Here is a 15,315-nt window from a genome sequence, read left to right as displayed (position 1 = left end):
GTGAATCTTGGCTGGATTATTCCTTCAGTGTAGTTTTTTAATGTACACTTCTCTTCAAAACATATGGAAGTTCTGATGCCAACATTTAGTGTTGCCAGAATTTACAACTTTTGTTTATTTAATGGATATGAAATAGTAGCCTGTGATTTTAATTTGTATGTTCCTAATTACTAGTAAGGATGATCCATCTTCCCACCTTCCATATAAACAGAAGTTTACCTGTTCATCTCTTTCACATTTTTTGATCAGGTCGACGTCTTTTGTTATTGATATATTTACATACTTCTTGTATGATTCCAAATATTTTTTTCCAAATTGTGCCTTTAAATTTTTTTTTCCTTTTTGAAGTAGGAAGAACTGAATTTGAATTTGGGTCCTTAGGCGTTAACATAGGTGCCTGAGAAACTAGTCACTCAATAACATTTAGGATGAATAAGTATTTTTCAGAAATCTAAAAATCTGTGTTATTTTTTAAAGCAATAATGCTACTTGTTTTTAAAATAGACAAAAGTGTATACTTACAGCTTATATAACATTTTAATATTTAGTACTTAGAATCATATTGTTTGGGTTATATCTGTAAACTTATTATTTAGAAGTTCTATTTGGGGAGGGGCACCTGGTTGACTCAGTTGGTCAAGCATCTAACCAGCTCAGGTCGTGATCTCAAGGTTCGTGAGATTGAGCTCCACTTTGGGTTCTGTGCTGACAGTGTGACGCCTGCTTGGGATGTCTTTCTTTCTCTCTTTCTCTCAAAATAAATAAACTTTAAAAAATGCTTTAAAAAAAGTTATATTTTTGCCTGATGTTTTATAGGTTTACATAGCTCTCCAGTTGCATTGCTTTTCTAAATTTTTCTGAAAATTCTCATCAATATTTTATTTAAATAACTTGTTCCAGAGACCAAACTTTCATTTTTCCCTCCCATTAAAAATCGACTGATTTTCTTTTTTGAGTCTCACTATTTTCTGTATAAATCTATCAGGGCAAGTGTTGTATTACACTTTGTTTACATTTCTTTCTCCCCCACTCATCCATGCTTTTTAGGTTTGGAGACTATCTTATCCAATGAATGGCATATAATTAAAAGTTCATTAAATGTTAATCTGCTAATTCCAATTTAGCTTTTTTTTTTTAAGTGTTTGTTTATTTTGAGAGACAGAGTGGGGCAGGGGCAGAGAGAGAGGGAAACAGAGAGCCCGAAGCAGGCTCCACACTGACAGCTGAGAGCCTGATGTGGGGCTTGAACTCCCGAACCAAATGACCTGAGTCAAAGTTGGACACTTAACCAACTAAGCCACCCAGGCATCCCCCAGTTTAACATTCTGATGATGAAATGGAATTTGGTGAATAAGTAATTAGTAAAATAATGTAGCATCTCTTTCTGCTGACTTTTCAGAGACTGTTCCAGTAAATCTTTACTGCTTAGGTGCCTGACCCTGCAGATCTTACTGAACATTGAGAATTTAGTCAATTTAGGTGTGGGTTTACCAGGCCTTTATTTTAGAATCTTAGTAATTATTTTAGTAATAGCTAACATTCATAAGACTTTCACTATTTTGCTGTCATTTTTAAGTGTTTTTTAATGATTTTTATCTAATTAAATTCTCTTTGATTTTATATGTTAGGTACTCTTAGACTCATTTTAAAGATGAAGAAACAGAGGTGTGGAGAAGTTAAGAAACTTGACCAGAGTTATACAATTAGTAAATGGTGAGCCAGTTTTTGAATCCAGGTAGTCTAAATTCAGCACTATATTCTTAACCACTGTATATATACTAAATAAAATTTTGGTTACACATGAACTTTATATTCTAAGAACAATTTTGTTAATAAAAACATACATGGTAGAATATTTTTCTTAAAGCAAGATAGGTACTATATTTTCTGTCAAGGACTGATGATTCACCAGGAGGGGTAGGGGGGGCAGGGAGAAGAGGCAGAGAGAAAATGTGAATGAGTAAGTTTAGGACTAAATACATAAAGAAAGCATTGAGTTTGTCTAAGGAATCAGTAAGGGGAAGAGGTGGGTTGTTTGTTTTAATGGAGAGATATAGGCATTTTAGCTTATTTACTCATAACAAAAAAATTAGTGAAATAAGTTGTCTGTAGTCCTGGGTTGAGACCTTTTAGTGCAAAAATATCTAACCTCTTGATTGGGCTAAATCTCTAAAACTGTGACAGCAATAACAAAAATATACTTAATGGGCATATTGTGACAGAGAGAGGGGAAGAAGGGGAAGAAAGGCAGGGAGAGACAGAATCTCAAAGTCCAGGAACGAAAGAGGAAAAGGGGATATTCAGAGAAAGAAGAAGCCAAAAAAGGAAGAAATATTTAGGGCAATGAGAGATAACCTGTCTTTTCTATCAGTCATCGGCTAAAATTGTTTCTTCCAGATCCTTTCCCCAGCCCCATGAAACTTTTCATGTGGGGGTTCTGTTCTTCTAAAGCGACCCCAGTACTCTGCATGTCACTAAGGTAAAAGGGGTCTCTGTCTCGCCCCTTGTTTAGTCCTGTCTTTGCTGTTGATTCTACAGTGTGTCCACAATAAATCAACCAGTGTTTGGAGAGTTACCAGTGCTAATGGTGTTTTCCAGGTGTAGAGGAAAATAAAACGAAATAACTTCTCCCCTAGAGGACTTTGCAATCTAGTTAGGAATTTAGAATGTAACTTTATTAAAAGATAATTAACAATATCCTGCAATATGATGTGTCAGATGGTATAGACATTCCACACTCAGCTGTAGCTCTTTAACCAGCTCTTTTTAGCAGGCAACCTTGTCTCCTACTTTACAGATTAAAAATTTTGGTATAAAAACAAACATCTGTGCCTGCTTTCATCCTCTTCTTAGATAAAACAGTGTCCCTTTTCAAGGCTCATTCTTTGGGCTGTATTTTCTTTCTTCCTTTCTTTTTAAATTTTATTTATTTAAGTAATCTCTACACCACGTGTGGGGCTGGAACTCACAACCCCAAGATCAAGAGTCCCATGGTCTTCTGACTGAGCCAGCCATGAACCCCTGGGCTGTATTTTCTATTTTAGCCCTTCACATCTTCTTTAACTAGAGTTTTCCTGTATGTCCTTTCATATTAGTACACATCACTCTGTTGTTGATTTTTTTCCCCAAACCCTGAAAATATATTGCCCTTCTATCTGGAGCAAAAACCCCATCATCATCCTTCCGCAACATTGTCTCCACCCCTCACCCATTTATTTCCCCCTTCCATCTTCACTACCTCATGGTCACAGTTCAGTGCATTGTAGACTCTTGATTGGGCTCAGGTCATGATCTCCCAGTTTGTGGGATCAAGGTGCTCACAGCTCACAGTCTGCTTGGGATTCTCTCTCCTCTGCCCCTCCTCTGCTCATGCTCGCTTGCTTGCTCGCTCTGTCTCAAAATAAATAAGCATTAAAAATTGTTTAGTACACAGTTGTACTATTTTACAGTAATTTGGGAAATTAAGTGAATTAAGAAAAATGACTGTTCTCATTGTACATTCATCTCACTTAAGTATAATGCTTATAATGAATCAGCCATGTTAGTTTTAACACTAAAATTTCAAAAATGATTGAAAAGTGATAATTCTTTTAGTTTCTTTAAAGTAACGGTGGATTTTATTTTATTCAAAACAAAAAGGAAAAAAGGAAATGAGATTTGCCACTTTGCACACACATTCTTAATTTTTTTATTTCCTAGTAGAGGAAAATACTTTGGGGGCTTTAACTGTGTTACTTATAGAAACTGTTGAGTATATTTTGTGTTTCAGTTTCAAAAGGCAAAAACTGAGTTTTGTATTTGAAGCAGTTGCACCTTATGCTTAATCAATTAAAAGAAGATCAGAAAAGTCTGAGGACAACCAAATTATTGTAATGAATATTCATTCATGTGGTGTATTAATTCATGTGTTTCTGCCTATGCCTGGAGTTTAGCCACTCCCCAAAGCAGCCAAAGTTTTTTGTCTGTATCTTTACCCCCTTTTGGCTGCATGCTCTGTTTGCTCTCTCTCCTTCAGTGTCTTTGTCTCTCTTTATAAATAAGTAGAAAACTTTACTTCAGAGAGCAAAGGGACAAGAGAAGAGCTATCTTAAGAAATTTTTATTTGTGCCAACATAGAAGTGCTTTGTGGTAGGCCATCTGGACCGGGAGGATTTCCTCAGAATGTAAAGTATGTCGTGAGATTTAGAGAGCTGGGATTTGCTCTGGAACTATCTGGGAAGGCAGCAGGAAACGTAGACAGAACTGGTTTATATTGCTTGTAACGTAGGTGGCAAGAATGGAAGACAGCTTGCCTGGTCTCGCTTCAGTGTGTGTTTCCTCTACACTTACGAACTTCTGCACTGGTAACGTATCTTTCCTTTCCCGCGAATTCAAAACCTGTCTCACAGACTTTACTCATGACAAAAGAAGTCTGAGGACTGGGAGTGAACCTAGATCCGTTCTCCCCCCCCCCCCCCCCCGCCCCCCTCCTCTCTTTAAATATATGTGTCAGTAATGGCATAAATATTTGCTTACATACTTTTACAAAGTATTTAAGACTGAACCCACTATGTAAATAAATATAATCCTTTTGTGAGGGCAGAGTGGGCTTTGCTCAACTTGTTCTTTCCCTGCCCCCCACAAAGGATGGCCATTACACTATTCTTGAGGGAAAAAATTAAAACAGCAGCTTTTAATGGAAAATAATTCAAAAATGCCTCTCTAAAATAATAGCAAATCATAAATTATGTAATTAAGCTTGATGTTTGCTTCTATGAAGTCTAACCAGAAAATTTCATCAAAAGCAGAATTATCTGTTTTTAATTCTTTTTTTGTTAAATTAAGTAAGAGTTGGGGGGGGGAGCCATTTTAATTGTGAATTAATCCTGGTGATAGAATAAGTAAAGAAGTAAAGTCTGTCTCTGGGACCAGCCACCATGCTCAGAGTACTGTGGCAAAAATATTTTTCGGGGGGTGTGTGTGTGTGTGTGTGTGTGTGTGTGTGTGTTTTGCTTTGTTTTTCTTTTGTTTTTTTACTTAACACAGTTTCTCTTTTATGCTAGTAGATGAATTTTTAGTAAGACTGTATTACAAGGAAAAACACTTAGTTTTAAAAATGGAAAATAAGCAACATTATTTGTGTTATTTCATTGAAGACAGAAGCCAGTCTTACTTTCATAGAATCATATTGCTAACTGGAGGTAATTGACATTGTCATTTACTAGCAAAATAAAATATCCAAGGTTTTAGCAATTTAAATGCCTTACTTAATTAAAACTTTGAGAGAAAAATGTGGCTTTTGAAATAGAATATTATGATAAATAGGAAACCTTAATTCCTGCATAAATATAAACATATCTTCCTATGAGCGGCTGTGTTTTTAGAATGTATTTTCTTTGGTTTATTTCCACAAATAAATTTTAGCTGTTGTAGAACGCGTAGTGCATTACTTCTTGATATAGTCCTTAAGTATTTCTCTCTTTATGCAATATTTGAAGACAACCAATTCCAATTTAGAACAAAACAAAAAAATCATTTAAGTTTGTAAATTCCTTCTGATATGAATTTACTAACGTGGCAAATCATTTGTAATTGCGTTTTGTGTTATAAACAAATAATTTTTAAAGACCAGCTCTTCCTTTGAATGTATTGTATTGATTTTTGTGTCTCTTCTTAGCCTGAGAATATTCTTTTTGAGTCTCATTTATATTCATACTTTTTACAGAAATGCTTTCATTGGCCAAAATTGTTTCTTCCAGATCCTCTTCCCAGCCCCATGAAACTTCTCATGAGGGGGTTCTGTTCTTATAAAGCATAAAAATCTATAAATTAACCAAATTTGCATTGAAAATTCTACATCACAGCCTAAATTAGCTTTGCTTTTTTTTCTGAGAAAATAATTTAAATTTTATTTACACAGAATTGTGTGTGTGTGTGTGTGTGCGTGCACGCACGTGTGCACAGAAAATTCATTTAAAAGAGTATAAGGCAGCAAAAATCCTCAGAAATCCCACTTCTCTGAGACCTACCTCTAGTGTCTCTATATCTGTATGTACATGTATACCTGTAGATACACAGTTCTACACAAAATACACGGTAATTGTTGCCTTGCAAATTTTTTGTCTATATATTTTTTATTTCATAGTATGTGGTCACTCTTAATAAACTTGCTTATGATTATAAATATACATCATCCTTTTTAAGAGTACATAGTATACCATAGTGCAACCATTTAATCAGTTGCCTATTTATAGTCCTTTAAGCTAGTGCCATATTTTTTTCAGCTGTAAACAATGCATGGTATTGTTACTATTTTCTCATGTTTCTTCATCCTTACTAGCTCCTCTAATCTTCCAATTTGCATTGTCTTTCTACCCAGTAAATCCTGCCAGTGCCTTAACATAAGTGTTTTTAACAAGGGGAGATCATAGACCATTTAAAAACATTTTTTAATATTTGTTCTTTGAATGGTATTGTGTACTGAATAATATACTTCTCTGAAATGAACTATTTTTTCCCCCAGAGATTTACAGGTAATAATTAAGGGTCCTATCATTAGCCTCAAACTGTCATAAAAACCATCTTATTTAGTTGTTTTTATGACATAAAACCTCAGAGTTTTTTGGAAGTACAATTCCACTTTTTATCTGTTTTGGAAAATTTAATGTGCAAAGATGGTTCTCCAAAAAATGAAATGAGGAAACCAACTATAATTTACTCATCTCCAAAATTCTTTTTTTTTTTTTTTTAATGATACAGATGTTATGTTATCTGTGGATGCCTCCCTATACTAGCCCTTGCCCTCTGTCACCAGAAGTAACTATTGTCACAAATTTTGTGTATATTATTCTCTTTATAGTTTTATTCTAAATAATGTTACTTATTTTTGTGTTTTTTGAATTTTTATAAAGTTTATCTGACTTGCTTTTTATGCTTATCAGTATATTCCTTGGACTCATACATGATGTTGCATTACCACTCGGTATTATTCTGTTGAATGTTTGTATCACAGTTTATTTACCCATTTTACAGTTGATGAACATTTAGATTTTTTTTCCAGTGTTTCTATTTTGAACTATGCTGTTGTGAACATTCTTGAACATGCCTCTTGGTATATGTGTGCAAGAGCAGAGACTGGGAATACCTGGTAGATAACCTGTTTTGTAAAGTTTTATTGGAACATAGCCATACCCAATCATTTACATATTTATATATAGCTGTTTTTTGTATTATAAAGGCAGATCTGAGGAATTGCTACAGGGGCTCTATGGTCTGCAAAGCTAAAATATTTATCTAGCTCTTTAACAGAAAACGCTTGCCAGTCCTGCTGTAGGATAGGGTATATACACCTAGAAGTGAACTTGCTGAGTCATAAGATGTGTGCATCTTCAGTTTTACCAGATGATGCCATGGTTGGGTTCCCCCCCTCCTCCCCACAAAGTCATTGAAACAGTTTATATCTCCTAGCAATAATGTAGGAGAGTTCACATTACTCTGTATCCCTGGGAACACTTGATATTGTCACACTTTGAATGTTTTGCCAGTTTGGTGAGTATAAAATAGTATTTTATATGGTTTTAATTTTCCTTTCCAAAATTATTATTTATTTTTATTATTTTAAATGCTTATTTTTGAGAGAGAAAAAACAGTGTGAGTGGGGGAGGGGCAGAGAGAGAGACAGACAGACAGACAGACAGACAGAATCTGAAGCAGGCTCCACGCTCTGAGCTGTCAGCACAGAGCCCGATGCAGGGCTTGAACTCACAAACTGTGAGATCATGACCTGAGCTGATTTTGGACACTTAACCAATTGAGCCACCCAGGTGCCCCTGCTTTCCAAAATTATTAATGAGGTGCTTGAGCCTCATTTCATATGTTCATTGGCCATTTGTTCCTTTTTGTGATGCTTAGTCGAGATTTTTACCAATTTTTCTGTTACCAGTTTGCAGGAATTCTTTATTCAGGATAGTAATTCATTACCAGTTATAGGTGTTAAAACTATCTTCTCCCAGTTTGTAAATTGCTTTTTCTCTTTATCGTGTCTTTTAGTGTGCATACATTCTGAATTCTAATGTAGATAAGTATCAGTCTTTACTTTTATGGGTAGTGCTTTCTGTGTCTCATTTAGGAACCTCTCCTTCACTTCCAAAATATGAAGATATTCTCTCTTACTTACTAAAGGTTTTATAATTTTATCTTTAATCCTTTAATTTACTTGGATTTTATTTTTGTGTGTGGTGGAGATAATAACTTCATTATATACTTAATTTTAATGAATTTTGTAAATTTTAATTTAACTTGGGAAATTTAGTCATTATTTACATATTTTTATCAGCTAGAATCTTTTTCTCTTCCTCTGGGCCTCCAGTGACACTAATATTAGGTCCAAGGCTGCTTTTTTTTTCCTCCCTTTCTGTTTAGATTGTATAAATCATATATATAATGCATGTGTATATAATATACATTCTAATATGATTTTTTAAATAAAAGAAGTTCTAATTTCAAAGATTATTTTCTTATAAACAAAAGCTTGGTTATCCAGTATCCCATAATTTAGGAAGTTAGATTGGGAAAGAATGTTGCTATAGACAGCCATAGTTAATCCTAACTGCAAATAGTGAAGCAGAAAAGGTATCAAGAAAGATCAGAAATTTGAAAATGTAATACTTTGAGTTATTTAATTAGAAATATAATAGCCTCTAGTGCATCATTCTGTCACAGTACTTGTAGCACAAAGTAATTAGTATTCTCAATGAAGATTGAGCCATCGAGAAGTGGCTAAATTAGAATTGTATGTCTTAATCAAGAAGGCAAGAAAGTATTTTACTTTAGAAAGATTTACACAAAATCATTAGCGTTGAAAAGGTACTAGAATATATAGGCATGTCTCATTCTGATGTGTTGTTGGATTGCCAACTTTTGGATATTTAGAATAGAATATGTTTATCTCTGCAAAGGTAATGTATTTCTGAATAACTCAGAAGCCAAATTAACTGATTCATTGTAGTAAAAGCATAATGAACAGCTATCATTGTAGTTTTAACACTATAATATTGAATATTGAAGTCTACTAGTTACATATAAATTTGCTTACACCACTAATAAAAGAGACTTATGCCAACAAATAAGAGTAGACTGATAGATAAGAGGTTTATGGACCTCCGTTCTCTCTCCATTCACCTCCCTCAACCCAATGAGTTTAACAACCCTTGAGGATTCATTTGTAGTAACTTTTAAGGCTAGAAACTATCTTGAAAAGGAGCAAAGAAATGGGAGCTTATTGTGGTATAAGGAAAAGGAGCTAATGTATACTTACATTAGGAAAAGGAAGTGTAAAAAGCTCCCAGAAAGTAGACATATTCTATTTACTGAACAGATATGTCTTGTGAAGGAGAGAGAGTGTGGTGCATTAGATCATGAGAGAAAAAAATAAGAACAAAGTTTTCAAAATAGAGAAGAGCGATGGATTTTTTAGAGTCATCTCAGGGAGCAATTCTAACCCCAGTTTGCTGTTTGACCAAGAGTAATTCACTTGAGGACCTAGAGTCTTAGTTTATTTATCTGTAAAACGGTAGGAGAGAGGGAGAGGGAGAGGGAGAGAGAGAGAGAGAGAGAGAGAGAGAGAGAGAAAGCAAGTGGGGCAGAGAGAGAATCCCAAGCAGGCTCTGCGCTGTCAGCACAGAGCCCCACGTGGGTCTCAAACTGAGATCATGACCTGAGCTGAAATTGAGAGTCGGACGCTTAACCGACTGAGGCACCCAGGCACCCCTATATGTTACTTAATCTTAAGCTAAAATGCATTGCTTCTGGAGCTTGATTTCTTAAAGCAAGTTTGTTCCATGCACAGTATTCCAATTTTATTAAAAAACCTGCTAGAAGGGGCACCTGGGTGGCTCAGTCAGTTAAGCGTCCAGCTTCAGCTCAGGTCACGATCTCGCGGTCCGTGAGTTCGAGCCCCGCATCGGGCTCTGGGCTGATGGCTCAGAGCCTGGAGCCTGCTTCCGATTCTGTGTCTCCCTCTCTGCCCCTCCCCCGTTTATGCGCTCTCTGTCTCTCTCTCTCTCTCTCTCTCTCTCTCTCTCTCTCAAAAATAAATAAATGTTAAAAAAAAATTTTTTTTAAACATGCTAGAATATAAGGCAATTAATGCAAATTTTTACTCATTGATTACAAAGGCTAGAAAAGAGGCTGTGTTAAAGACAACAACCCTTCCTGCCTCAAAATAAGTAAACTTAAAAAAAGATTAACATATTATACATTTTTATGGTGAATTTCAGGTAATATAGAAATACTTACACTGAAAAGCAAAAATTACTTTTTACTCCTCTCTTTCCAATCTCATTCTCCTAATCAGAAATAACCCAGTCACCAGTTTGATGTGTATCCCTCTAGACTTTTTTCTATGTGTACAATATATACATATATAAATATGAAGCTTTGTTTTATTTATGTATTTTTAATTTTTTTAATGTTTATTTCTGAGAGAGAGAGAGAGAGAGAGAGAGAGACAGACAGACACCAAGTGTGAACGGGGGAGGGTCAGAGAGAGAGGACGACACAGAATCCAAAGCAGGCTCCAGGCTCTGAGCTGTCAGTACAGAGCCTGACACAGGGCTCAAACTCAAAAACCACAAGATCATGAACTGAGCGGAAATCAAGAGTTGGATGCTTAACTGACTGAGCCGCCCAGGCGCCCCCAAAATTACCTTTTTCAAACAAAAACATGATTATATCACTCAGTAGTTATAACTCTTAAGTAGCTTTGTGGGGAAAAAAAAATACATTTTTTTGGTCCTCCTGTGATTATTGTTAAGAATGTAACATGAAATACACTAAAGGGGCACTTAAATTGTGAGCCAAGAATCCTGTGTTTGAGTCTCAGGTATCAAGACTGATTTGGTGACCTTGGGCAAGGCTATTTAACTTCTTGAGCTATTTCCTCAAATACCAAATATAGATAGTGTGAGGAGGGGGATAAGGTAATAATATGAAAGGTACAATATAAACGCAGGACATTGTTAATAGTTAACCTTGTATTTGTTATGCCCTTTGAAAAATTGTCCTTGTGTCTTATCACAGTATCTAGCAGGTCATGGTAGGATTTTTACAAGCTGAACCACCCTTCATTTCACGTTTCACATAATAAAAACCTCAGTTACTAAGAAAAAAAAGTCTAGAAAAGTTAAATGATTTGACAAAAATGAAAACTAGTACCATGTCAGTAGTAAAATGCTGTATAACCTTGACCTTATAGTCTGATAGTCTTTCCACCAGGCTCTGCTGCCTTCCCAAAATAATTAAGATTATGTATTTATAAAAATCACATAAATATGTTGTTTGTGATTGCAATTTAATTATATAACTCATCCTTCATAAATTGAGAACAGTGTAGAATGGCACATCCGTATTATTTACTGTCTTCATCAGGACCTTTGGCTTACAAGAAATGGCTTGCAAAAAGGGAATTTATTAGTAGATATAATTAGCTAGGAGGAATATTAGAGCAACTCTGAGAATGGAAGGTCCTGGATTTCAGAGACTAGAACTGTATCTCAGGGCGGTTAAGACTCTCTGTCACTAATGGCCCTAGGTCTGTGTCCTTAGTTAGCAAACCAGGAAGAAGGATGGACTACAGCTCTGCCTCTGGGAAACTTGGGAGGATTCCATTTGGCCTAGCCCACATCTCACAACCACTCCTGTAAGTAGTAGTAGATTAAACCATATGAAATTGCCAGTAAATATTTTTTACCAACTTGAAAGGCCATTTTGTATGGTTAACCTATTAATAGTGCAGGGTGGTAGAGGGGAGAATGAGGCATCATTGATTAACAGCCCTAATGGGACATCAGAAAATGGTAGAGTTCCACAAAAGAGAAGAGGTGCTTTTCTTCCAACCAGAAGAAGGAAAATAGGAAGGCATTCTGGGCAGACAAAAATCATAGTGACATAATAGAATGCACGAAGCGTGTGGGTCAGCTAGAATTCAGCTGGGCCACTGTGGAAATGAAAGAGGCCTCAAATATTAAAATTTCTAAAGTGAGAGACTGAATTGTTCTTACTAGTCCTTTTCTTAAGCATCTCAGTTTGACAGAACTCCTTTTATGTAACAAATGCACCCAAAGCACTCAAATTACAACTATTGTACTTTTCTGTTGTATCCTACCAATTGTTGGGTATCAAACATGTTTAGGCACCTTCCTCATAACCTGTTTAAAGATGAAGAAATTGAGGTTCAGAGAATTTGCCTAAGATTATACAACTAATCATTATTAAAGTCTAAATTGAAGATAAATTTTCATTCTATACTGGTACTTCTCAAAGATTGTGCATGAAATACCTCTAAAAGCAGAAGAGAGTATGGGGTGCCTGGGTGGTTTAGTCCGTTAAGCATCTGACTTCGACTCAAGTTATGATCTCACCATTCATGGGTTCGAGCCCCATGTCGGCCTCTCTGCTGATAGCTCAGAGCCAGCCTGCATCTGATTCTGTGTCTCCCTCTCTCTTTGTCCCTCCCCTTCTTCCTTCTTGCGCTCTGTCTCTCTCTCTTTCACAAAAATAACGTTTAAAAAATTAAAAGAAAAAAAAAAGAAGAGAGTACATATATATACCTGAGAGGTCTGTTGGCATATGTGATCTTAAACATAAATATTGTTTACGGCTCCATAACAAAGTGGTGATAGCCTTGCTTTTTAAATGCTGAATTGTTTTAACTCAAACTTTGAGTTAAATTGTCTTTTTAAGAAGATGGATAACACATTCAGTAGGAGAAAAATGGCACACTGTGCCTTTATTGTGTGAATAACTGACTCGGTTTATAAAACTCTGGTCCAAACCATACTTCTTGTAAGAATCTGAATTTTCATGCTTATAGTGCATTAGCCAACAGCTATTGATCTTTCTGTATGTTTGGGTTCTGACTGACCAACTGTTAACAGTGTGCTCTAAAGTTGCATAGCTTTGGAAGTAGTTTGTAATTGCTATGTTATAGTTAAACTTTATTTTAGTCTTTTTGTTGTTGTTGTTGTTGTTGTTGTTGTTGTTGTTATATACCTAACAAATAAGTATTAGCTGTGTGCTTTATAGAAACCACACTTCTTTTTCAAGAGTTGGGACTCGGGTAAGAAAAAACAAGAATATATAGCAATATCTTGTGGCATTTGGGGAGTATAATAGTAAAGACAGAAATAAAGAGTGCTTTCTGATCATTGATGCTGAAGGTGAGTGGTTCGCAGTCTTATACATAAAGCAAAACTGTGAAGTGATTTGTACTCCTTTTTTATTTTCATAGAGAAGTAGGATAATGATGTGATAGTTTAAAGGATACTTTGGATAGTTGACTATCTTGCAAGTTTCCAGAAGTCTCCAAAGTGATCTATTTAGAGAAAATTTTGATGAAAAAACTAGTTAAGGTTATAGTGTAATAATGGGGAAAATTTGATCATGGGGAAAATTTTCATAATTGTAGTTTTATGTCAGATATATTAACTTTTACTATTTTTAATTCATTCAAATAGCTATGGAAAATATTTACAGAAGTTAATATGTGTAAAAATGATGGGTTTGTTTTTTCCCCCCAATTTTTGTCATCTTTTAAAAGACTTACCTGAATAGATCTTCTTTATGTTCCTTTTTTTGTTTGTTTGTTGTTTTTTAAGATCATGAGAGTGAGTGTGAGCAGAGGTGGGAGGGTGGGGAGAGATGGGGAAAGGGAGAATCTTTTTTGTTTTTTTGTTTTTTTAATGTTTGTTTGTTTATTTTGAGAGAGAGAATCCCAAGCAGGCTCCATGCTGTCAGCACAGAGCCCAATTCAGGGCTTGTACCCATGACTGTGAGATCATGACCTAAGCCAAAATCAAGAGTCAGAAGCTCAACCGTCTGAGCCACCCAGGCACCCCTGAATAGATCTCTTTATTTGTTGTTAGATTCTTTCTTGAACAGTTTACTTAAAAAAAAAAAAAACCCATCTTCTTCATTTTATAGATGATAGTATTTCTGCTGCAAGTACTTCCGACGTTCAAGATCGCCTCTCAGCTCTTGAGTTACGAGTTCAACAACAAGAAGATGAAATCACTGTGCTAAAGGCAGCTTTGGCTGATGTTTTGAGGCGTCTTGCAATCTCCGAAGATCATGTAGCCTCAGTGAAAAAATCAGTTCCAAGTAAAGGTAACTGTTAAAGTAGGAAAAGTCTTGCTTTTTGCAGCTTACTTTGCAATAATGTGTAAAACTTGTGTATTTTATCAGTGACATTAAACCAAGAATATAAAACTATAGTTTGTCTTTTGGATTAGTTGTAACTATAGTTTGTTACATTGCCTTTTTTTTTTCATTCCCAAGAAATTCTGAAAGTTTACTATTTATTATTTTAAGTAGGAATATTTTTGTAATACCACTGATTGTACATACAGCTTTTATGTCATAGTATTTGTGTGAATTTAGTATTTTCCAACTAGATAACAAATTTACTGAGGGCAGGAATTGAATCTTCTTTTTGTGTCTCCCATAGTAATTAATTAGCATTGTATCTTGAACATAGTAGATAGGCACCCATGTACTTTTTGAGTCAGTCCTCTTACCATTACAGAAATGATAAAAGTCATAGTTCAAACAACCTTATTCTAAGCCTTCTGTGGTCATTAGTGAGAAAAGTTCTGAAGAATTTAAGCTCTGAAACTTATTACCAACCCCAGTACCGTGTTAATTTTAACTTCTAGATATTAAGGGTTTTCACAGGTTGAGAGAAACAGTCATTAGAATGCTATTATTCTCAGTTTGGAGCAGATCTTGTGTGGCCTTTCCCTTCCTCCAACCACCCAGAAAGAATTTTAAATTCTTTTATGTTAAGCAACTGAATCTATTATTTCATATATCTTACGATTTTTTTTGGTAGAGTAGGTGGACATAGGCATAACTATCCCCCATTTTGGCAATGGGCAAAGTGAGGATATTTATGAATTCAGTTTCTGAATGTTGAGTTTGAAGTTATATGGTGTGGAGGTAGACACATAGATAGCTGAATTATAGGTCTAGTGTTCATGTTAATCTTGGCTAGCAGGAAGAATTTGGGAATATTCAGCTTATGGATAATAGTTGGAGCCATAGAAAGAGGATGTAAAATGAGAACGAGGCTCAGGATAGTTCTCTTGGGAGCTCTAGTATTTCAGCAAAGAAAAAGTGATTCATGTTGCCAGATGCTACAAAGAGATTGAATAAAACAAAGACTGAGAGGTGACCCTTGGATTTGGCATTTATGAGGTTACTAGAAACCTCCACAAGCAATTGTAGTGGAGTGGTAGGATTGCAAATCAAATTACAGTCGACGAGAATTGTGGAATTGGG

At 35.4% G+C, this 15,315-nt stretch overlaps 1 protein-coding gene across 11 annotated transcripts in view; it reads left to right on the top strand.

Annotated features, from left to right (window-relative positions):
* Window positions 1–15,315, top strand: part of EML4 (EMAP like 4) — a 161,638-nt gene that overhangs the window by 56,418 nt on the left and 89,905 nt on the right. For 4 of the 11 annotated variants that reach the window (XM_043604081.1, XM_043604086.1, XM_043604078.1 and 1 more), the window contains exon 2: window positions 13,960–14,142. In XM_043604081.1, the coding sequence (XP_043460016.1) occupies window positions 13,960–14,142 (183 nt within the window). Of the gene's footprint in view, window positions 1–4,230; window positions 4,344–13,959; window positions 14,143–15,315 lie in introns of those variants that run through there. The other 7 variants (XM_043604085.1, XM_043604075.1, XM_043604079.1 and 4 more) reach the window with 6 other exon arrangements.

Source organism: Prionailurus bengalensis, chromosome A3, assembly GCF_016509475.1.
Source record: "Prionailurus bengalensis isolate Pbe53 chromosome A3, Fcat_Pben_1.1_paternal_pri, whole genome shotgun sequence".
Taxonomy (NCBI): Eukaryota; Metazoa; Chordata; class Mammalia; order Carnivora; family Felidae; genus Prionailurus; species Prionailurus bengalensis.
The sequence above is the reverse complement of the archived record's forward strand: the minus strand, read 5'-3'. Positions and strand labels throughout refer to the sequence as shown.